At 41.7% G+C, this 24,853-nt stretch overlaps 1 protein-coding gene across 1 annotated transcript in view; it reads left to right on the forward strand.

Moving 5' to 3' along the window:
- Nucleotides 1-4,057: 4,057 nt before the first annotated feature.
- Nucleotides 4,058-24,853, forward strand: part of ACE2 (angiotensin converting enzyme 2) — an 86,950-nt gene continuing 66,154 nt past the window's right edge. Inside the window, exons 1-2 of the mRNA XM_040338663.1 lie at nucleotides 4,058-4,381; nucleotides 19,351-19,509. Coding sequence (XP_040194597.1) covers nucleotides 4,196-4,381; nucleotides 19,351-19,509 — 345 coding nt within the window. The 5' untranslated portion in view covers nucleotides 4,058-4,195. The remainder of the gene's footprint in view (nucleotides 4,382-19,350; nucleotides 19,510-24,853) is intronic.

Genomic DNA, 24,853 nt, shown 5'->3' on the forward strand with positions numbered 1-24,853 from the left:
GTTGCCATTCGGGGGCCCTGGAGACCCCTGGGCCCTTTAATAATAATAATAATAATATATATATATATATATATATATATATATATATATATATATATATATATATATATATATATATATTATATATATAAAAATAAAAAATATATAAAAAAAACATTTTTTTACAAAAAATAAATAAAAAAAAGGGGGGTTGCCGTCCGGGGCCCTGGGGACCTCCGGACCCCTAAAAAAAAAAAAAAAAAAAAAAAATTTTTTTTTTTTTTTTTTTTTAAAGGGGGCCCCCTATTGGGTGGGGCCCCTGGGCTTGAGCCCAGTCAAGGCCAATGGTAAGTCCGGCCCTGCCCGTGACATAAGAATAGCAGTGTAATACATTTTTAAATCTGGTAGCCCCAACCCACCTTGTGCCTTATCTCTCATTAACACCTCCAGACTTATACAGGGCTTTTTGTTCTGCCAAATAAACCTACGCAATAGCGTGTTTAATATTTTAAAATATGTATCTGGCATTGGGATTGGTAACATCTGCAACATCTGCATCTTGTATAATATTTTAGGAAGGATTACCATTTTAAAACAGTTTATCCTACCTATCCATGACCTTTGTCTAGAGGCTATTTTATTTAAGTCGGTTTTGATGACATTCAACAGAGGAATAAAGTTCAGCTGATAAGTGGTCTCCAATGAGGATGTTATTTTAACTCCCAAGTATTTTAACTCGGTGTCCCTCCATACAAAAGTCCTGTTTGAAAATTCTCTCCTCCTGTAGCTTCACACGTATATTTAGGATTTCTGATTTTAAAGGGTTTATTTTGAAATTTGCGACCTCATCATAGTTTTCCGATCAGCGGGAGTGGAGGTGGAGGGTGGAGCTCCGCTTTAACTATATGTTCATCAAGACTGACTCTCTTGCAAGGTATATATATATATGTCTGTCTCTATGCCTACACATGTCAGACAGAACAGTGCTTCCAAAAAATGTGTGTTGTTATTCCAATTATAAACATATCTGTTTATTTTTAGATAGTGAGTCCGCTTTCCTTTTTTTCCAACCAACGAATCCCAAATGTGTCCTGATGAAGCTTAGCGACGAAATGCGTTGACGCACTTGGGTTCACATCATATACTATGTATTTCTATGTATATGTTTTTTAACCTTTTCTCATGTCTCTTTTTATACCATGTATGTGTCTATGTCTTAATAAATATTATTTTTCTATATCTTTATTGTTTACTGTGCTGCTAAAGTCCGACTGGGGGCCACCATTTGGGTCCCTTCTTTTTGTATTTCCAAGCTTTCTATGGGGGCACTTGGTGGGGATGAGGAGTCAGGAGCACCGACAGGGAACCCGAGATGTGGAGCTACTCTGTGCAAAACCATTGCATACAGAACAGCTAAGTATGACATGTTTGTTAATTTCATTTTAATCACCTGACACCCGCACGCCGTCATATGACGTCCAAAACGGGGACCTGTTATCCTGGGTGGACGTCATATGACGTGATGGGCTTTGCGGGGGGATATCTCAATGATGCCTGCACCCAGAGGCATCATGGAGATATCATTTTTTAGCGGCGGCGATCCTGCGCACCGTAAGAACGATCATAGCGGCGGTTCCACCGCTAGATCGTTCTTACAGGCGGCGGGAGGGGACATCCCCCCTCCCGCCGCCATCCGGTGCTTCTCCGGGCTCTCCCGTCCCACCGGGGGCCCGGAGAGATGATCGCCGTCCGCCGAATGTTTGCCATAGAGAAGACTGGTGACCATCTGGTCACCAGTCATCTCTATGACCGTCGGAGGCCCGGGCGCGATGTGATGACGTCACGCCCGGGTCCCCGTAAGTAAACAAACCGCAATTGCGGCTAGTTTGAATGAGATCTGTGAATTTTTTTTCACAATCTCATTCTTTCCAGCCTGCAGGAGAGATGTGGGGTCTTATTGACCCCGCATCTCTCCTTAAAGAGGACCTGTCACACACATTCCTATTACAAGGGATGTTTACATTCCTTGTAATAGGAATAAAAGCGATTGAAAAAAAAAAGTGTAAAAAATAAAGAAATAAGTAAAATAAAAAATAAAAAATAATAATAAAAAAATTAAAATGCCCCTGTCCCCGGTAGCTCGCGCTCAGAAGCGTACGCACACGTAAGTCCCGCCCACGTATGTAAACGTCGTTCAAACCACACATGTGAGGTGTTGCCGCGTGCGTTAGAGCATGTGCAACAATTCTAGCACTAGATCTTCTCTGTAACTCTAAACTGGCAACCTGTAAAAATTTTAAAGTGTCGCCTATGGAGATTTTTAAGTAACGAAGTTTGGCACTATTCCATGAGTGTACGCAATTTTAAAGCGTGACATGTTAGGTATCTAGTTACTCGGCGTAACATCATCTTTCATATTTTACCAAAAAATTGGGCTAACGTTACTGTTTTGTTATTTTTTAATTTATGAAACCATTTTTTTTACAAAAAAAAGCCGTTTGAAAAATTATTGCGCAAATACGGTGCAAGATAAAAAGTTGTAATGACCGCCATTTTATTCCCTAGGGTGTCTGCTAAAAAAACATATATAATGTTTGGGGGTTCTGAGTAATTTTCTAGCAAAAGAATGAGGATTTGTACATGTAGGAAAGAAGTGCCAGAATAGGCCCGGGAAGGAGGTGGGTTTTAAAGCCCGGTATTGAAGTGGTTAAAGAAATTGACTGTTTACAATCATTTTAATGCAAGCAAAATAGCAGACTAGTGCAGAATGCTGTACGTGTTTTGCAACAACTCTTGCTTCTTCAGTGTCTGTGAACAAAATCAGAGAGGGGTGGGACAAGTAAAGGAGAGAAAGTAGTAATTTGGACAGGAGTTTTAATTTGTCCAATCAGCTTTTCTCTCTGACAGCAGCTAACCAGCCTTATCAGCAAGTATTTAGAGCGATGGGATTGCAGATTGACATTACGTCTAGTAAAAATAGACCTATTGATGATTTACTAAACATACAAAAGAAAATAGAAAAGGTCCTTGACCTTTAGTGACACCAATGGTTTTATCAATGGCGCACATCCAAATTATTGAATCCAATCGTTTTCCTATTATTTCTGTGGGGGAAGAGTGGAGGCATTAATGAGTCCTTCCATGAGAAAATGTCCCTTTTAGGCTTCTACACACAAAGCAAAGATGTGTGAGTGACACCAAGGCACCCAAAAAAGGATGTTCCACGGCATGTGATGTCATGGCACTGAGCCAATGCTTTCTGACATTTTAGCATTTTTATATGTAGCTGTGTGAAGATGGCAGACACTATATAATGATGCCTTTCTCTTTGCTGCACGAAAATGCCAAGTTGTAGCTCAGTGTAATGTATTCATGTTTAAATGCCCTTACTAGTTCTCATTTCAAATACGCTGATGAAGGTTTCCAGAAACAAAATGCTGCTTGAAATGTCATCTCAATAATAAAACATTTGTGCTTTTTTCATAATCCTGCTCATCCCCCAAGGAAATTGGCTCACTTGCCCAGTATAAAAAATTGAGGCCCTGTTACAGGGGGACTCACGTGACCATGGAATGTGATACTCATACACAATTGGGTCTTTGGTTCGGTGTATATTTTCCAGAGTCTTGTGCTATATGAGGACAGAGCTCCGACTGCACTCCCTTATTTACTGCTGAAATCATTCTCAGAGTTAAAACTTTTCTGAAACTGACTTCTAAAAAAAAAGTGCATAGTAAGAAAGCTTAAAAGTATGTATGTCTTAGTAAGAGTTAAAAAACAGTATAGTAGAAATAACAACAGTAATGGGGAAAACCACATAGAGACCTTTAAACAGAATTTATTCAACTTTTCGTAAAAACTTGCCAAAAAACAAATTGAAAAAAAAAACTGTAATAGTTAACTGTTATCAAGTTGAACTATTTGATGGTAAACATAGGAAAGATAATCTTTCAGTACTACCATTTGATTTTATTATTAGGTGATTTCCTAGTGAAATATAAAAATCTGCTTTCGTTACCTCCTACCAGTGATAACGAGGACAGTGAACAGTATCATGATAATAAAGAATCTTATCCAAACAAGACAAACACTTCCTGAATAGCTGTAGGAAACCTTTGGCAGTGTGGTACAAAGGCTGGAAACATACACTGATGTTCAGCAGCACTGAGTGAAAGGAGCGTCAGTCAGTTTGGGGAGTCTCAGCTCAGGGAAGAAGATGTGGGGTCCTCTGTGGCTTCTCTGCTCATTGGCTCTGTTTGGGTCTTCTACTCAAGATGTAACCAGCGATGCCAGTGCATTCTTACAGGAGTTTCAGGCTGTTGGAGAAAAGGTGTATCACCAATCTGCATTAGCACAATGGGAATACAACACTAACATCACTAATGAAAATGCTCAAAAAATGGTACGTACAACTTTTTATACATTATTGTTGTGGGTAGATTTTTTAAATTTAAAATTTTGTTTCAACAGCATAGTAATCAAAACTGTAGTAGCGTGTAAAAGAGCTCATATTTTGCTGTATTGCAAATTCCAATCCATAAGCTTTGCATCATTTTCATCAAATGACCATACAACTTTGTTTGGCATCACTTCCTATAACACCAACTTGGGACTTAGAACAAAACACATAAACGTTAGCTTAAAGGTTCATTTTTTATTTTCTAAATAGGTTTCTTTAAGCTAGTGCATTGTTGGTTCACTTACCTTGTCCTTCAATTTCCCTTCTAAATTTGTTTTTCTTTGTCTGAATTTCTCACTTCCTGCTTCTCCTCAGTAAACTTGCCCCCATCATCCATGGGGGTTAGTCAGCCAGAACAGTTTACTGAGGAGGAACAGGAAGTGAGAAATTCAGACAAAGAAAACAAAGAAAGAAAACATTTAGAAGGGAAATTGAAGGAAAAGGTAAGTGAACCAACAATGCACTAGCTTAAAGGAACCTATTTAGAAAACTAAAAACAAACCTTAACAACCCCTTTAATCTGCATGGATTAGTGTTCACTGATGAATCTGCAATGGATTCTTGGGTTCCTGTATTGCTCAGAGCAGCCTTTCTCAACTTTTTTAATACAAAAGAACCCTTGAAATAACTTTCATGTCAGGTTTTTTACACTCCCCTACTCTAATGCCTTGTATACACGATCTGATTTTTCGTCGGGATAAACTCCGACTGATTTTTCCGACGGAAGTACGTTCAAGTTGTCTTTCATACACACTGTCACACCAAATTCCGACCGTCAAGAATGCGGGGATGTACAACACTACGACGAGCCGATAAAAATTAAATTCAATGCTTCCGAGCATGTGTCGACTTGATTCTGAGCATGAGTGTTTTTTTCTCCTTCGGAGTTCCCTACAGACGGAATTTCCGAAAAAATAGAGCATGTTCTCTTTCTAAATTCCGACGGAAAAAAGTCTGATGGGGCACACACGCGGTTGGAATTTCCGATGAAAAAATTCTGTATGACTTTTTCCATTGGAAATTCCGATCATGTGTACAAGGCATTAGATATAAATGTTTCAGTAAGAAGCATGAAATGAAACACCAACGGGGAAAATTGTAGTGGAAAAGTGTCTTCTTATACTGGTAGTTGATGTAGTGGTCCCGTACATTAGTGATCTGTAGACGGACCCCTCATATTAATGGTCAATGGGAGAAGGAAAGTCTAGACAGGACTAGTGGGAAAACTGCACCCCTTACACGCAGCTAAAAAGATAATTGTTATCAGTGGTTACTGGGAGCTGGAAACTCTTCATTGCTCAAGGAACCCTTGCACCAACAGCTTCTACAAACCCTTGGTTGAGAAACCCTAATATTCTAAGTATTAGCTAATGTACTTGCTAAGGCCTAAAGTACAGACTAATGCATGCTTAGGGTATTTTACTACATCACAGCAGATGCAGATAGTGGGGAAGCCCAGCTTGTACCATGTTCTCAGAGTTCAAAGTGCTAGAATTATATTCAAGTAGAACTATAGACAAAACTTTTTTTTCACTTTGGATAGAGCAGGGAAGGGTTATAACCCCTATTAGATTTTTGTTCTATCTGTGTCTCACTGGAGAGATTTACCTTCACTTCCTGTCCCATAGCCAAAACAGGAAATGCAGGAATGCCTTGGAACGCCCCCGGTCACCAAAACTAGTGTCCTAATTGGAAGATTTTCCCACCATGATTTGATGGTCTAAGTCGTGTAGGGTATGGACGTCGGAACTCCCGTCGGATTTTACGTCATTTGCGTAAGTCGTACGTGAATAGGGCTGGGTGTAGGTTACGTTCACGTTGTACGCATTGAGCCGTCGTTTCTTAGGGAGTATATGCAACGTGATTCTGAGCATGCGCACGCATGCGCCATTCGTACGGCCATGCATTTACATGGGGTCACGATTCATTTTTAATACAACACGCCCACTACCTGCCTACTTTGAATAAGGCGGGCTTACGCCGGCCTATTTACGTTGTGCAGGCGTAAATATGGGAGCAAGTGCTTTGTGAATACTCAGCTTGCCTCTCAATGTTACGTCGGCGTAGCCCATATGAGATGCGCTACGCCGGCACAAAGATACGCAAATGTACCCGAATCTGGTCCTTAATCTTTTCTCAGCTGTCCACAGTTCTTGGAAAGGCAAACACCTGTCTATATAAGGTCCTACAGTTAACAGTGTATGTCAGAGCACAAACCAAGCCATGAAGTCCAAGGAATTGTCTGTAGACCTCAGAGATAGGATTGTATCGAGGCACAGATCTGGGGAAAGGTACAGAAAATTTTCTGCAACATTGAAGGTCCCAATGAGCACAGTGGCCTCCATCATCCGTAAATGGAAGAAGTTTGGAACCACCAGAACTAGAGCGAGCCGCCTGGTCAAACTGAGCGACCGGGGGAGAAGGGCCTTATTTAGGGAGGTGACCAAAAACCCAATGGCCACTTTGACAGAGCTCCAGCATTTCTCTGTGGAAAGAGGAGAGCCTTCCAGTAGAACAACCATCTCTGCGTCACTCCATCAGGCCCGTATGGTAGAGTGGCCAGACGAAAGCCACTCCTCATGAAAGCTAGCCTGGAGTTTGTCATAAGGCACCTGAAAAGACTCTAGGACCATGAGAAACAAAATTCTCTGGTCTGATGAAACAAAGATTGAACTCTTTGGCCTGAATGGCAAGCATCATGTCTGGAGGAAACCAGGCACCGCTTATCACCTGGCCAATACTATCACTACAGTGAAGCATGGTGGTGGCAGGATTATGCTGTGGGGATTTTTTTTAACGGCAGGAACTTGGAGACTAGTCAGGATCAAGGGAAAGATGAATGCAGCAATGTACAGAGATATCCTTGATGAAAACCTGCTCCAGAGCACTCTGGACCTCAGACTGGGGCGAAGGTTCATCTTCCAACAAGACAAAGACCCTAAGCACACAGCCAAGATAACACAGGAGTGACTACGGGACAACTCTGTGAATGTCCTTGAGTGGCCCAGCCAGAGGCCAGACCTCTCTGGAGTGATCTGAAAATGGCTGTGCACCGATGATTCCTATCCAACGTGATGGAGCTTGAGAGGTCCTGCAAAGAAGAATGGTAGAAACTGCCCAAAAATAGGTGTGCCAAACTTGTAGCATCATACTCAAAAAGGCTTGAGGCTGAAATTGCTGCCAACGGTGCTTCAACAAAAGTATTGACCAAAGGCTGTGAATACTTATGTACGTCAGATTTTTTTCATTTTTTATTTTTAATAAGTTTGCAACGATTTCACACAAACTTCATTCACATTGTTATTATGGGGGTATTGTTTGTAAAATTTGGGGGAAAATAATGAATTTAATCCATTTTGGAATAAGGCTGTAACATAGTAAAATATGGAAAAAGTGAAGCACTGTGAATACTTTCCAGATGTTTTGCAGCTTATTGATGTGGTGGCAACATTTGTTTTCTTTTATTGTGGCCTTTATTCCTGTATTTTAACCTGGTAATTTGGCCAGTAAGTCGAATATTTTTCAACTTCCTTTATCAGACCAACGTGTCCAGAAAAGTGGTAGTTAGAGGGTTGAGACAAACCATTTATCACCGACAGAGGCGTTTGCAATAGCAAGCTTTTATTAATTTATGTAAAACCAGGGCTTTTTTCAGGCGGAACTTGGTGGAACTCAGTTCCACCACCTCTAGCTCAGACCCTTGGGGGGGGGGGGGCTGCTCACCACAATCACTTGTAAACACAGTTTACAAGTCCGGTTTCTGTGTTTACAAGTGACAGCTCTGCACTCTGTTTGTAACCCCCCTGAACTCTGCACTCTGTATGTAATGCAATCCTGGTAATTAATGCCACTTTAAGACCCTCCTACTGTTCGTGAAATTTGACTGACCACACCCACTATTTGATGTGATTTGGAGGGTGTGTATGGGGGAGGGGTTTGGGGGGTTGTGGTTGAGTTCCAGCACCTATTGTTTGAGAAAAGCCCTGTGTAAAAACTTTACCCCCCCAAAGAAGAAAACGTGTTACTGTAACTGCTTAGAATTAGAAATTGTTAAATGGAACTTGGCTTTAATTTGTTAAGCCCCATACACACTATTCGATTTTCTGTAGATTTTTGTCTTCAGATTTACCAAAAGCATGTAGTGCAAGGGCCTGCCTGATTGCATACAAATTGAAGCTATTAAGGTTTGACCTCATATTATACCTGTATGGTTTTGGTAAATCTGAAGACAAAAATCTGCAGAAAATCTAATAGTATGTATGGGACCCTAGTCAAGTTCATATTAATTTGCTATTGCACCTAACTCTACCCTCTCCGCAGGTTTACAATACTGTCCAGGTTTGGCTGTGTTGCTCCTCCATAGAGTGCAGCCACTCAAAGACTGGCCAGAATTCCCTTCTGCGCCTAGAAAGAAAACAAATCAGTCCTATGGCATTTCAGCCATTCAGGAACAGCCTTGTACAGCGTATTTGGATCAATGAATACAAGGTGTTCTCTGATTGGTGAAGAGGTAGACAGATAACATCATGATCAAAAGTGTTATAATACAACAATGATTGCATTTGTTATTTTAAAAAGCCAGTATAAAGAAAAGTAGTGTATTACGTCTTCATGTTCTGTGTAGCTGGAGACATGGAAGGGGTAAGTTCTTAGTCTGCATAGTTTATGCTCTTTTTAGAAGGTTGGGAAGTAACAGGTTAGGACCCAATAAATTTACATTAACCACTTGACGACCGCCCACTGTATATATACATCTTTTCAGTGGGCGGTCCTGTTTATGGTGGTCTCTGCACCGGATTCGCCACGAGATCACTGCAAGATCACCGTTATCGGTGGCGGGAGAGGGGCCCCACTCCCGCCACTCTCCCACGCCCTCCGACGCTTACCGGAGCCATCAGTAGCAGCGGAGGCGATCAGGTCCTCTCTCTCCCTCCTTGGAATGGATACAAGTGAGGGCAAGATGGCCCCCACCCATCTCCATACCATAGAAGGGAAGAAGCAACGTCAAAACGTCACTTCCGCCCATACGTTTTACAGGGCCATTTTTTTTTCAAATTGCATTTAAGTCCAAATATGAGATCTGGGGTCTTTTTGACCCCAGATCTCATATGTCATATTTAAGAGGACCTGTCATGCTTTTTTTCTATTACAAGGGATGTTTACATTCCTTGTATTAGGGATAAAAGTGACCCAAATAAAAAAAAAAACTGTTTTAAAATCAATAAAATAAAGTAAAATATATAAGTTTCTTTTTCTTTTTAAAGCGCCCCGTCCCGACGAGCTCATGCGCAGAAGCGAACGCATACGTGAGCACCGCCTGCATATGAAAACGGTGTTCAAACCACACATGTGAGGTATCACTTGTTAGAGCAAAAGCAATAATTCTAATCCTAGACCTCCTTTGTAACTCAAAACATGCAACCTGTAGAATTTTTAAACGTCGCCTATCAAGATTTTTAAGGGTAAAAGTTTGACGCCATTCCACGATTTTGAGGCGTGACATGTTGGGTATCAATTTACTCGGCGTAACATTATCTTTCACTATATAAAAAAAATTGGGCTAACTTATTACTACTTATTACTTCTTATTTTTTAATTAAACAAAGTGAATTTTTCTTCCCAAAAAAGTGCGCTTGTAAGACCGCTGCACAAATACGATGTGACAAAAAGTATTGAAATGACCACTATTTTATTCTCTAGGGTGTTAGAAAAAAAATGTATAATGTTTGGGGGTTCTAAGTAATTTTCTAGCAAAAAAAATATTTTTAACTTGCAAACACAGAGTCCGAAAAACAGGCTCGGTCCGTAAGTGGTTAATGCTCTCTCAGCCTGCATATCACTAACTTGCACTGCACGATAGGAAGTGTTATAATGACTTTGTAACCACCCTATTTGCTCCTAATATGGAAGGCTGCACAGAAGAATACAAAGCATTGAAATGCACGGTCATAGGATTTAACTACAAATGACAGGCTTTCACAAGAACCTTGTATTAGACATAATCAGGTAGACATTCTATACTGTATATCGCTTCTACAACTCTAATGCCGCGTACACACGACCGTTTTTCATGACGAGAAAATGCCATTTTTGTAATTGGTCATTAAAAACGCTTGTGTGTAGGCTCCAGAGCATTTTTCTTGACGAGAAAAATGGGCATTAAAAATTTAGAACCTGCTCTATTTTTTCTCAACGTTTTTCACGCTGTTGTTTTTCTCGTCATGAAAAACGGTCGTGTGTAGGTTTTAAGGACAGGGAAAAAAACGTGCATGCTCAGAAACAAGTTATGAGAAGGGAAATTTGCATAATCAGCCCAAAGGGTGGCGCCATTCGAATGGAACTTCCCCTTTATAGTGCCGTTGTACGTGTTCTACGTCACCACGCTTTGCTCGAGCATTTTTTTTTACGATCGTGTGTATGCAAGGCAGATTTGACAAGAATCACGTTGAGAAAAACGTTGTTTTTTTTCCATGACATTGAAAACAGTCGTGCGTACGCGGCATAAGGATCTTGTAAAAACAGTGATAATGCATGATAAATGTAACACTGACCCTAAAAAAGCTCAGCCTTGTTAGGATTGTTGCATTGTGACATACTGTATATGTAAAGTATATTATGGCCATAAAGTAACGAAATTGAAAGACCTTTCAACGATAAAGACTAATGTGAGCAGAGGAAATGGTTTTGTAACATCTAAAAGCAAAACGCTTTAATAGTGCTTGACTTGAATAAAGAAAATGGTTTTATTTGCTAATTGCTTGATAAAAAATATTACTTCCTTCCTTTGTATTTAGCCATGCATGGCTGTTACAGATTCCTTCTATTTGAATAAGTAAATATATAAAACCCACTTTTGAGTGTCAGCAATATAGAGCAGCGCTAAAGTGAATATGTGTATATTCCTCTTAAAAAAGTAAACACAAATAATAGATACAAAAATGAATGTAACTAATGTGAATAATAGCTTTCAAAAAATGAATGTCAAATGCTATAAATAAACAGAAATTTAAAATATATATAGAACCCGTGAAAAAAATGTAAAGTGAAAAGCAAAAAGTTCATAAGTGATAAATGAACTTGTAATCTTCAGAGTCTTCCACCACACCAAATGTGTTCAGTGATTCCTTCACCCATCAAATTGGCCACTCACCAAAACAATAAGCCTAACAGTCGCGTGCTTTGGCAAAGAAGCTTAAACCAAGACCTCTCCAATAGATTAGACAGGATTTTCGTTGCCAACAGTGTGATCCAAATAGCTCCACATAGATGATAAGAAAAAAAGGAAGTGCACAATAGTGTAATACCGAATGGTCAGGACTCACAAACGAACTTTAAAATTCAGCAATGAATCACAGCAACACAATTCTCCTCAATATCCTCAACTGGTGTAATAATGGTCATGGCGGACCTACGTTCAGCCAAAGGCATTCTCACCACTCCACCGCACTGCAAACACTCTGGGCCGGATTCAGATACAATGGCGTATCTGTCCAGCCCGCGTAACGTATCTCTGATACGTTACGCCGATCTAACTTTGGGCGCAAGTTCTTTATTCAGAAAGAACTTGCACCCTTAGTTACGGCGGCGTAACGTATGTGTTGCGGCGTAAGGCCACGTAATTCAAATGGGGATGTAGGGGGCGTGTTTTATTTAAATTTCCCTTGACCCCGCGTTTTTTACGTTTTACTTGAACGGCACATGCGCCGTCCGTAAAATATCCCAGTGTGCATTGCTCTAAATGAAGTCGCAAGGATGTCATTGCTTTCGACGTGAACGTAAATTACGTCCAGCCGTATTCGCGAACGACTTACGCAAACGACGTAAAATTTCAAAACTCGGAGCGGGAACGACGGCCATACTTAACATTAGCTAGCCCTCATATAGCAGGGGTAACTATACGCCGGAAAAAGCCGAATGCAAACGGAGTAAAAAAAAGCGCCGGGCGGTCGTTTGTTTCTGAATCGGCGTAAATCCTCATTTGCATATTCCTCGCGTAAAAATACAGAAAGCGCCACCTAGCGGCCAGCCTGGAATTGCAGCCTAAGATCCGACGGTGAAAGACACTTACACCTGTCGGATCTTAGGCATATCTATGCGTAACTGATTCTCTGAATCAGTCACATAGATACGACCGGCAGAACTCAGAGATACGACGGCGTATCAGGACATACGCCGTCGTATCTCTTTCTGAATCCGGCCCTCTGTTTGAAAGCTTTCTTTCCTGGTTCCTTGTCAAGCTTGATGTGCCACACGTATTGACATATCACGTCGGTTCAGATGTTAACTGTGTGACCACGCCCGGACATGTTTCATCACATAGGACTTACTCATGGGTAAGTCCTATGTGACGAAACATGTCGGGCGTGGTCACACAGTTAGCATCTGAACCGACGTGATACGTCAATACGTGTGGCGCATCAAGATTGACAAGGAACCAGGAAAGAAAGAACTCCTAATTTGCATACCCGACGCTGGTTTACGACGCAAACTCCCCCCAGCGGCGGCCGCGGTATTGCATCTTAAGATCCGACAGTGTAAAACAATTACACCTGTCGGATCATATGGCTATCTATGCGTAACTGATTCTATGAATCAGTCGCATAGATAGAACAACAGATACGACGGCGTATCAGGAGATACGCCGTCGTATCTGCTCTGTGAATCTGGCCCAAAGTATTATACCCCTTGAAATTCTCCACATTTTGTCATGTTACAACCAAAAACGTAAATGTATTTTATTGGGATTTTATGTGATAGAACAACACAGAGTGGCACATAATTGTGAAGTGGAAGGAAAATGATAAATGGTTTTCAAAATTTCTTACTAATAAATATGTGAAAAGTGTGGTGTGAATTTGTATTCAGCCCCCCCCCCCCCCAATTTAATACTTTGTAGAACCTCCTTTCAGTGCAATTACAGCTGCAAGTCTTTTTGGGGATGTCTCTACCAGCTTTGCACATCTAGAGAGTGACATTTTTGCCCATTCTTCTTTGCAAAATAGCTCAAGCTCTGTCAGATTGGATGGAGAGCGTCCATGAACAGAAATTTTCAAGACTTGCCACAGATTCTCAATTGAATTTAGGTCTGGACTTTGACTGGGCCATTTAACACATGAATATGCTTTGATCTAAACCATTCCATTGTAGCTCTGGCTGTATGTTTAGGGTCGTTGTCCTGCTGGAAGGTGAACCTTCGCCCCAGTCTCAAGTCTTTTGCAGACTCTAACCGGTTTTCTTCTAAGATTGCCCTGTATTTGGCTACATCCATCTTCCCATCAATTCTGACCAGCTTCCCTGTCCCTGCTAAAGAAAAACATCCACAAAACATGATGCTGCCACCACCATGTATCACGGTGGGGATGGTGTGTTCAGGGTGATGTGCAGTGATAGTTTTCCGCCACACAGCGTTTTGCTTTTCTGCCAAAAAGTTAAATTTTGGTCTCATCTGACCAGGACACCTTCTTCCACATGTCTGTTGTGTCCCCACATCACTTCTCGCAAACTGCAAATAGTATTTCTTGGTGCTTTCTTTCAACATTGGCTTTCTTCTTGCAACTCTTCCAGGCCAGATTTGTGGAGAGCATGACTAATAGTTGTCCTGTGAACAGATTCTCCCACCTGAGCTGTGGATCTCTGCAGCTTCTCCAAAGTTACCATGGGCCTCTTGGCTGCTTCTCTGATTAATGCTCTCCTTGCCTGGCCTATCAGTTTAGCTGGATTGCCACGTCTTGGTAGGTTTGCAGTTGTGCCATACTCTTTCTTGGCCTTCATGATGCTGTTTGTTCACTAAGGTTCTCTAACAACCCTCTGAGAGCTTCACAGAACAGCTATATTTATACTGAAATTAAATTACACACAGGTGGACTCTATTTATTATTTAGGTGACTTCTGAAGGCAATTGGTTCCAATATATTTTAGTTAGGGGTATCAGAGTAAAGGGGTCTGAATAAAAATGCACGCCACACTTTTCAGATATTTATTTGTTAAAAATGTTGAAAACCATTTATCATTTTCCTTCCACTTCACAATTATTTGCAACTTTGTGTTGATATGTCACATAAAATCCCAATAAAATACATTTACGTTTTTTGGTTGTAACATGATAAAATGTGGAAAATTTCTAAGGGATATGAATACTTTTTCAAGGCACTGTACTTTACAGGATGCACACAGGAGTCACATCATCACGCACAGAGCCTTATCGTGAATGTAAACTTTGCTGTGCATGCATGCCTTAAGGCCCCGTACACACGACCAAACATGTATGCTGAAACCGGTCCACGGGCCAGTTTCAGCATACATGTTCGGTCGTGTGTAGGCGCGAGCGGGCCGAATTCCAGCAAACATTTGCCCGCCGGGCCTTTTCCCAGCAGACAAATATTCCTGGACGTGTTTTAAAACCGTCCGCTGGAATCCTGCCCGCTCGGACATGTACGGTCGTCAGTACAGACCTACCGTACATGTCCGAGTGCCCGCCGTCCCTCGCATGCGTCGAATGACTTCGACGCATGCGTGGAAGCCTTTAAATGGCAGGCCCGCCCACGTCGCCGTGTCATCGCCGCGTCATCATCGCGGCGACGACACGCACACGCCCCGCGTAATGTTTACGCGCGGACTTCTATACGATGGTTAGTACAACCATCGTACAGAAGCCCTCTGGCAGGCATGTACGGTGAAAACGGTCCGACGGACCGGTTTCACCGTACATGTTTGCTCGTGAGTACCCGGCCTATGCCTCATACACACGGTCGGACTTCAAACAAACTTTTCCGTGGCCGCGTTGGCCGTGAACTTGGTGTGCATACACACGGCAGGACTTTTTCAGCAAACTTTCCCAAAATCACATGGTTTTTCAGCTCTTCTCTGCTCTTTTTCCGCCACCCTTTGGTCAACTGTTGCTATTATTGGTTGATTTTAACATTGGTTCTGAGCATACGTGTTTGTACTTTGGACAAATGTCTGATGGACTCCTGTACACAGGATAGGACTTATCACCGTAGGACTTTTGTTGCCAAAAAGTTTGTCCGTTTGCAGAGCAAACTTTTGTTCGATGAAAACCGAAAAAGTTTGTCCGATGGAGCGTACACACGGTCGGATTTTTTTGAAAACCTGGGAATTTTGAAGTTTGTTGTTAAAAAGTCTGACCGTGTGGATGAGGCTTTATACTTACCTGAGCCCAACCTCAATCCAGTAATGTGAACTACAGCAGCATCTCTCTTGGCTCTCTCCCTCCTCAAAGGGTCAGAGACAGCTGTCAATCACAGCCATTGAGGAGGGAGTGGGGACGGGCCGAGCCATCTATGGAAACACGGGAGCGAGCATGAACGAGTGCCCCCATAGCAAGCAGCTGACGGAAAATCCGATCGTGTGTGTACGTGGCATAAAGCCTCATACACACGATCGGACTTCAAACAAACTTTTCCGTGGATTTTTGTTTGAAGGGCGTTGGCCGGGAACACCCATAGCATACACAAGACAGGACTTTTCTGCAAACTTTCCCAAAACTTTACCAACATCACATGGTTTTTCTGCTCTTTTCTGCTCTTTACCGCCACCCTTTGGTCAACTTCTGCTATTGTTGGTTGATTTTAACATTGGTTCTGGGCATGCGTGTTTGTACTTCGGACTAAAGTCCGATGGATTTCTGTACACATGATAGGACTTTGCACCGTTGGACTTTTGTTGCCGAAAAGTTTGTCCGTTTGCAGACTGAACTTTTGTCCGATGAAAACCAAAAAAGTTTGTCCGCGTACACACATTATGATTTTTTTGAAAACGTGCTAATTTTGAAGTTTGTTGGCAAAAAGTCCAACCGTGTGTATGGGCCTTAAGAAACACTGTGTTTCGAAATCCAGAACCTGCATTAACTAATCTGGTCTCCCACTGTACACAGAACATGGAAATGCAATTATTTCCGTAAGTATAAAACTACTAAATACTTTTTCTCATCAGCAGTTAGAGCAGTCTTGTGGCTTCTCTCAGTGTCTGGTTAAAGCTTGTAAGAGGAGTTTTCATTCTATTCTGATTGTCCTATAAGGCTGCAGGACCCCTGGTACTCTGCATAGTGCTGATTGGCCCTATGCTAACCCCTTGCATTCTCCCCCCCAAAAAAGCTCTCTAGCAATACACTAAACTGAGCATGTGCAGCTTGCCCCAAGGCTCTGTTCTATCAGGAGATGGTTTGGGGACAGTGGAAGAAGGGGAGAGTCAGGGAAGAGAGGATCAAACAGCCTTTTTACACAATACAGAGGATTAAACCCTCAGGCCTTGTACACACGGTCGGACCAAACCGATGTGACTGGTCCGTCGGACCGTTTTCATCGGTTCACCGCTGAAGTGGCCTGATGGTCTGATGTGCGTACACACCATCGTTCCAAAAACCGATTGGGTCAGAACGCGGTGACGTCAAACACACGACGTGCTGAATAAAATGAAGTTCAATGCTTCCAAGCATGCGTCAACTTGATTCTGAGCATGCGCAGGTTTTGAACCGATGCTTTCTGTACTAACCATCGGTTTGGACCGATCGGGCAGCGGTCCATCGGTTCGGTTTTGAAGCATGTTTTAAAATTTTGGACCGAAGGAAAACAGACCGATGGCATATACACGGTCGGTTTGGTCTGATGAAACTGAACTTCGGTTCATTCTCATCGGTTCGGTCTGACCGTGTGTACGGGGCCTCAGGTTCCACAGTGAGAATAACAAACATGGTTTACTGCATATACAGACTGATTTTACTGTTGTGGGTTTAGTAACACTAATGCCTCGTACACTTGGTCGGACTTTTGACCGTGCAAAAGTCCGCCTTGAGTCCGTCGGAAAGAAAGACAACAGGTTCTCCATCTTAGGTCCGTCAGACTTCCAAGAAAAAAAGTCAGATGGAGGCTACACACGACCGGACTTTCCTAGAAAAAAAGCCCGTCTGACTTTTTTTCTCGAGGCATTAAAGTGCATACTGTAGAGAACGTTGTGGAGAATTTCAGGGGAGGTCAGGTCATCTCTAAAATGAGTGCTTGTGGGTTTGGTATCCAAATGATATGTATCAGAATTTTAGCCATTTAGAAAATGTCCTATAAACCAAATGGATTAGTGTATATTTTCTCTGAAAAATGTCACCCCTATGTTATGTAGCTTTTTCTTTACTTTGGTTTCTGGTGAAGAATTGGTTCCTGCTAAGCTGCCTGGCTACAGAGTGCTAATACAAACACTGGTTTGGGAGAAACAGAAAAACATTCTCCATTCACTCACTAACACCCTATACATACCGAGTAAGGGCTCATGCATATGACCACTTAGGGCCATACACCACCCAGATAAGCGTATTTCTGAGGTGGGTGATGTCAGGTGTTTATGTTCAGCCACAGACAGGAAGCCTGTACAAATCAGTGACAGGCTGTGTCATTGGCAGTGTTAATTTAGTCGACTAAAACGACTAAAACATTTTAGTCGACTAAATCAATACTATTTTACGACTAAAACTAAAATAATTCAGATGACTAAAATATGACTAAAACTAAAATGGCATTTTAGTCAAAAGACTAATGCCCTGTACACACGATCGGATATCTGATGGAATCTAATCCGATGGATTTTTTCGTCGGATATCCAATGAAGCTGACTTTCATCAGTCTTGCCTACACACCATCAGTCAAAAATCCGACTGTGTCCAACGCAGTGACGTAAAACACTACGACGTGCTGAGAAAAATGAAGTTCAATGCTTCCGAGCCTGCGTCGACTTGATTCTGAGCATGCATGGATTTTTGACCGATGGATTTCCCCAGAGACGATTGTTTTTTTCTATCAGTTTTTTATCCATAGGAAAATTTTAAAACATGTTCTATTTTTTTTCACCGATGGAAAACACATCGATGGGGCCCACATACGATCAGTTTGTCCGATGAAAGCGGTCCATCGGTCTGTTTTCATTGGACAAACCGATCGTGTGTACAGGGCTTTAGACTAAAACTAAATAAAAATTTGACTTCAAAATTAACACTGGTCTGTAGTGCATGTTCATACCTCAATACCATAAATAATAACATATTCGATTTTTCACTCCAGCAATATATAATTAGTTTGGACATTGTAGAGAAATGTTAACTAATGCATTACAATTTAATTACACCATTCGATTTTTGTTGACTTAAATATACTGGAGATTTAGTCGACTAAATACGACTAAAACTAAAACAATTGCAGACTAAAATGGGACTAAAACTAAAATTACATGTTAGTCCTAACAGAGGCGTATCTAGTGAAAATGGCGCCTATGGCAAGCACTGAAACTGCGCCCTTGTCAAAACATTTGAAACCCATCTTTCAGATAACCAGGGACACGGCGGGGACAGAGAGGGACACCGGGGACCACTGGCGGCTGGTGCTGAATTTTTTTTTTGGGGGGGCGCAAACAAACTGAAAAAAAAAATATCAATTGCAGCCACTGTGCCCATCAAACGCAGCCACTACCCTATGTGGATCCGGTTTGGTCAGTCATCAGCCGTCTTGGGTGCACCTGTCACCCCCCTCCCCAGGCAGAAGGAGAAATATTAGCAATTGCTGTGCCGGCGCCACGCTTTAGCAGGGCGGGCGCAGCGCTGGGAGCTACATTAGTGCGGGAGGCGGCCGGTGGGGGTTTTTTCATGCAGGGGGTGGCTTTTTGCCGCCGCCCTCTCCATGGCGCCCATGGCACTTACCATGGCTGCCATACCCTAGATACGCCACTGAGTCCTAAGACTAAAACTAAATCGAAATTTGCTGCCAAAATTAACACTGGTCATTACATGTGGATTGATTATATCTACAGTTAGGCCTCTAGACGCTGACAGTTCACAACTTTTCACAGTCTGGACAGATTTGTTTTAAATAGTTGCTGGTAACATAATTGAAAATATGTATATTTCTTTATTCTAGAATGAAGAAGGAGCAAAATGGTCTGCGTTTTACAAGAATGCCAGCGACTTCTCCGCAAGATACCCACGAGACCAAATCACGGACGATTTAGTGAAATTACAGCTTATCTATCTTGGACAAAAGGGAACATCTGCTCTACCAAACGAAAACTACACTAGAGTAAGGATGAGAAACAGACTGTATGGACCTCTCACATTAAACACCATACTGTATTACTAAATTACAAAATGTTAACTAACTTATAGTATCTCCAGGACTTGATTTTCATTTTGTATAAAGTGGTGAAGGCTTACAACCTTTTATCTATTTTTTATTTATTTATTACAGGTACTTATATAGTACCATCAATTTATGCATTGCGTTACATACACTATATTACCAAAAGTATTGGGACACCTGCCTTTACACACACATGACCTTTAATGGCATCCCGTAGGGTTCAATATTTAGTTGGCCCACCCTTTGCAGCTTTAACAGCTTCAACTCTTCAGAGAAGGCTGTCCACAAGGTTTAGGAGTGTGTCTATGGGAATGTTTGACCATTCTTCCAGAAGGGCATTTGTGAGGTCAGGCACTGATGTGGATGAGGAGTCCTGGCTCACAGTCTCTGCCCCAATTTTATCCCAAAGGTGTTCTATCAGTTTGAGTTTGGGAATCTGTGCAGGCTAGTGAAGTTCCTCCACCTCAAACTCGCTCATCCATGTCTTTAGGGACCAAATTATTTGGTGGAGGGGGGATTATGGTGTGGGGTTGTTTTTCAGGGGTTGGGCTTGACCCATTATGGTTCCTAGTTAAAGGAAACTCTTAAGGGGTCAGCATATCAAGACATTTTGGACAATTTCCTGATTCCAAATTTGTGGGAACAGTTTGGGGAGGGCCCCTTTCTGTTCCAACATGACTGCGCACCAGTGCACAAAGAAAGGTCCATAAAGACATGGATGATCGAGTTTGGGGTGGAGAAACTTGGCTGGCCTGCACAGAGTCCTAACCTCAACCTGATATAACACCTTTGGGATGAATTAGAGCGAAGACTGTGAGCCAGGCCTTCTTGTCCAACATCAGTGCCTGACCTCACAAATGCGCTTCTGAAAGAATGGTCAAACATTTCCATAGACACACTCCTAAACCTTGTGGACAGCCTTCCCAGAAGTGTTGAAGATGTTATAGCTGCATAGGGTCGGCCAACTCAATATTGAACCCTATGGACTAAGACTGCAATGCTGCCATTTATGTTCATGTGCGTGTAAAGGCAGGAGGAGTCCCAATACTTTTGGTAATATAGTGTATAATGTTTATTGTACATTCACATCAGTACCTGCCATCAAGGAGCTTACAATCTAAAGTCCCTATCTCACATACAGTACATACACATACTAAAGCCAACTTAGTCAGAAGCCAATTAACCTACCAACATGTCTTTGGAGTGAAGACTGAAACTGGAGTACCCAGAGGAAACCCACACAGACGCAGGAAGAACATGCAAACTCAAGACAGGTAGTGCCATGGTTGGGAATCAAGCCAACACCCCTAGTGCTGCTAGGCAGAGTAGCCAACCACTGTACTGCTATATATATATATATATATATATATATATATATATATATATATATATATATATATATATATATATCTGTGCCTCTTCTGGGGAGATTCACCCTCCCTATTTGTCCTGGTGACTGTTGACACTGGGACTGAGGGCCCATTCACATTTGTGGATAAACTGATAAATGATGATAAAAAGACACTGATTGTCTGAATCCAACATCAATAAAACTGTGTACAAAAGTGTAAGTCCATATGAATAAACGTGAACTTGATAGATGAATGAACCAATTCCAACAGTAGTTATTGCAAACCCACGGTGATTCTTAATGAACTAAACATGTAGTGATAATACCCACCACCAGAGGGGGAGGCTTACCAGATATATTGAACCCAAGTGAGCATACGCTTAAAGGGTCAATAAGGCTATACGTATGTAGATGAGAAGATATACCAGCAAACACCGAAAATGCGATCAACAGGAAACAATGAAGTCTTCACTTGATAACAGATGAGGGAGGTATCAACAGCTTGGAGATGACTCATGGAAAATTGAAACCATACCCAGGGTACATGGAGGAAAATGAAAGGCACATAGTGTGATTCCGTACAAACATGGAATGTTTAATACCGGTTAAAAACACTTACAGTTAGTTGAATAAAAAAGGACATCAATGTAGAAATGTGCATGGCAGCAGTAGAGTTCCGACACGTTTCACAACAACTTGCATCGTCTGGGGTGACCATACTTTTGTGGGTACTCTAGTATTGTGCAGATAGTATAAAGGGGAATCTCGACACTAACCTGCTGATGAAAGTTGCTAAATAACGGTCCTGTTGGGGGGGGTGCCTTTGGCACATAGATCTGTGAGATAAAGACATATATTAGAATGCAAAAGCTTGGAATGTGGAGAGGGGTAGCAGACTGATTGCTCAAGGGTGAGGAGGAAAAGAGGGCTGGAGGGAAGGGAAGAGAAGAGAAGAAAGAGTGGGGTGGGAGAGAGAGGGAAGGATGTTGGGGTGAAAAGAGGGGAACCTCCCACACTTTGAGTGGCTGTGAGGATAGGCAGAATGGTGTCTGGAAGTAGGCAACCTGGTGAATGAAGAGAATGGAGCCGCTCTGACAGCTGTCAAGAGCGGAGGAGGTACCATGTCTCCCACACTTAAAGGGGTTGTAGACCCTTGTGTTTTTTCACCTTAATGCGTCTTATGCGGAAATGTGTGGTAGAGAGGCCGAGGGATTATCAAATGAAAAAGAGAACAGGGGGGTTACTGACCAGACCGATAGATGTCCAAACGCTGGCTGTGTTCAGAGGCAGCAATGAGAGAGGGATTTGGTGCCAGGCATTTAAAGTTTGACAGGTGGGAGTGGCTATGTAATGACAGATGTGGGAATGTGTACGAGAAATTACTTTTAAAGTATTGGCTGGTCAGAGGTTGGGGGAGGAGGGGGATGGGAGACAATGTATAAGAAGAGTTGTAAAAATTGTAAATGTGAAAAATATTAATAAATGTAAATAATAATAAAATGAGAGAGGGATTTGGTGCCAGGCATTTGAAGTTTGACAGGTGGGAGTGGCTACGTAATGACAGATGTGGGGGTGGTACTAGGTTCAATAAATGGGTCAGAGTAGATGTTGCTATATTAGGTTAACCTAAGAGGGAGGGATAGATTTATGTGTACGAGAAATTACTTTTAAAGTATTGGCTGGTCAGAGGTTGGGGGAGGAGGGGGATGGGAGACAATGTATAAGAAGAGTTGTAAAAATTGTAAATGTGAAAAATATTAATAAATGTAAATAATAATAAATAAATATAAATAAATATATATACATATATATATATATATATATATATATATATATATATATATATATATATATATATATATATATATATATATATGTAATGAAATGTAAAAAAAAAAAAAAAAAACTAAGATTAAAATTGTATAAAAAATTATATTGAATTGAGGAAAAAAAAAACCTGATGTGTGCATCGGTGCATCAATAGCATCCTGTATCTTCATTCACTTGGGATGTTGTTGGGTAGGTGGTAGTCTGCTGGGGGCTAGATCATTTTTGATGGATTTTGCTCCCCAAAAAATGAGTCTGGGTTGCGGGGGTAAATCGGATTAGAGAAGTGGGTCTAATTGTGAAACATGTCAATGTGGTCTATGTTGTACCTTGTAATGAAGTTGCATTCAATGAAGGATATGTAAGTTCTTTTCTGGTGGATGGTTCGAGGCAATCATCATATGAGGTGCCCTGAGCTCTTTTGAAGACTCCCTTGATTAAATGATTAGGGTATCTTTTGGTTTTGAACCTAGATATTAAGGTTTGTGATTGTGTTGAAAATCGTTGTCAGTTGAACAGTTCATTCGCAAGCTTTTAAACTGTCCGAATGGGATGTTCTTCAGACACGGTTTGTAATAACAGCTTCTGAAATCAAGATAACTTTTGCCTTACTGCTTTTTTGAAGAAATTGGTGGTGGTAATTGATCCGTCTGTGTTCCCTTGGATGGTAATGTCTAGGTAGTCTATAGTGGTTGGGTGTGTGGTAAGTGAAGGTTAGACATCAATAGCCAGATTCAGGTATAGTTATGCCGGTGTATCAGTAGATACGCCATCGTAACTCTGAATCCGCGCCGTCCTACATTTAAGCGTATGCTCAAACTGAGATATGCTTAAATGTTGCTAAGATACGAGCGGCGTAAGTCTTCCTACGCCGTCGTATCTTAGCTGTCTATTTACGCTGGCCGCTAGGGGCGTGTACGCTGATTTACGCCTAGAATATGTAAATCAGCGAGATACGCCTATTCACGAACGTACGCTCGCCCGTCGCAGTAAAGATACGCCGTTTACGTAAGGCGTTTTCAGGCGTAAAGATAAACCACCAAAAAGATGGCGCAGCCAATGTTAAGTATGGATGTCGGAACTGCCGTAGAATTTCACGTCGTTTGCGTAAGTCGATTCAGAATAGGGCTTGGCGTAGGTTACGTTCACGTCGAAAGCATTGACTATTTGCAACGTGATTTGGAGCATGCGCACTGTGAAACGACCGCGGACGGCGCATGCGCCGTTTGTTCAAAACGTCATTTACGTGGGGTCATGCTATATTTACATAAAATACGCCCACCTCTTCACAATTTGAATTAGGCGCGCTTACGCCGGCACATTTACGCTACGCCGCCGTAACTTAGGATGCAAGTGCTTTGTGAATACAGCACTTGCCTCTCTAACTTGCGGCGGCGTAAGGTAAATTACATACGCTACGCCCGCACAACTTTGAGCCGCCGTACGTGAATCTGGCCACAATTGATTAGATTCAGATGATTCATGAATTCTGGTATCTTCTCCATGTCACCCTGTCAGATGAGAATCAGATCGACTATATAATGTTTGTGGAACAAAATATGTTGGTGGTATAGATTCTTGGCGAGGATGTATTATTTTTCAAATTTTCCCATATACCTGTATAAGTTTACATAGCTTGGGGTAAATCTGGTTCCCATCGCTGTTCCTTTAATTTGCAAGTAGAAGTCATCAAGGTGGGCAAAGTAATTGTGGGTAAGTATAATATTAATGGCTTCTAGCAGGAAAACTGCTTGCTGTCTGGATATGGGTGGGTCTGAGAACAAATATTGTTTGATGGTGTGAATGCCCTTAGAGTGGGGGGTTCATTTTGAATGACACGCAATGCTTTGTGCCCTGGAATACAATGCACGATACATTGCTACTGCCCTAACACAATGCACATTAACATGCAAAAGCACATTAACACATAATGTGTGGCAATGCATCGCAACAGATCACCAAAGTGTAATTCAGCTCTGAAAGTGATAGGAAAAGCCAATATTTCAACTCACTCGGTTGTGCCTTCCGGGACAGGAAGTGAGGGGAAATCTCCCTAATAGGACACCAACAGAAAAACAGACAGGGGTTCTAACCTTTTTCCACAAA

This window comes from Rana temporaria, chromosome 2 (genome assembly GCF_905171775.1).
Source record: "Rana temporaria chromosome 2, aRanTem1.1, whole genome shotgun sequence".
NCBI classification, from domain to species: domain Eukaryota; kingdom Metazoa; phylum Chordata; class Amphibia; order Anura; family Ranidae; genus Rana; species Rana temporaria.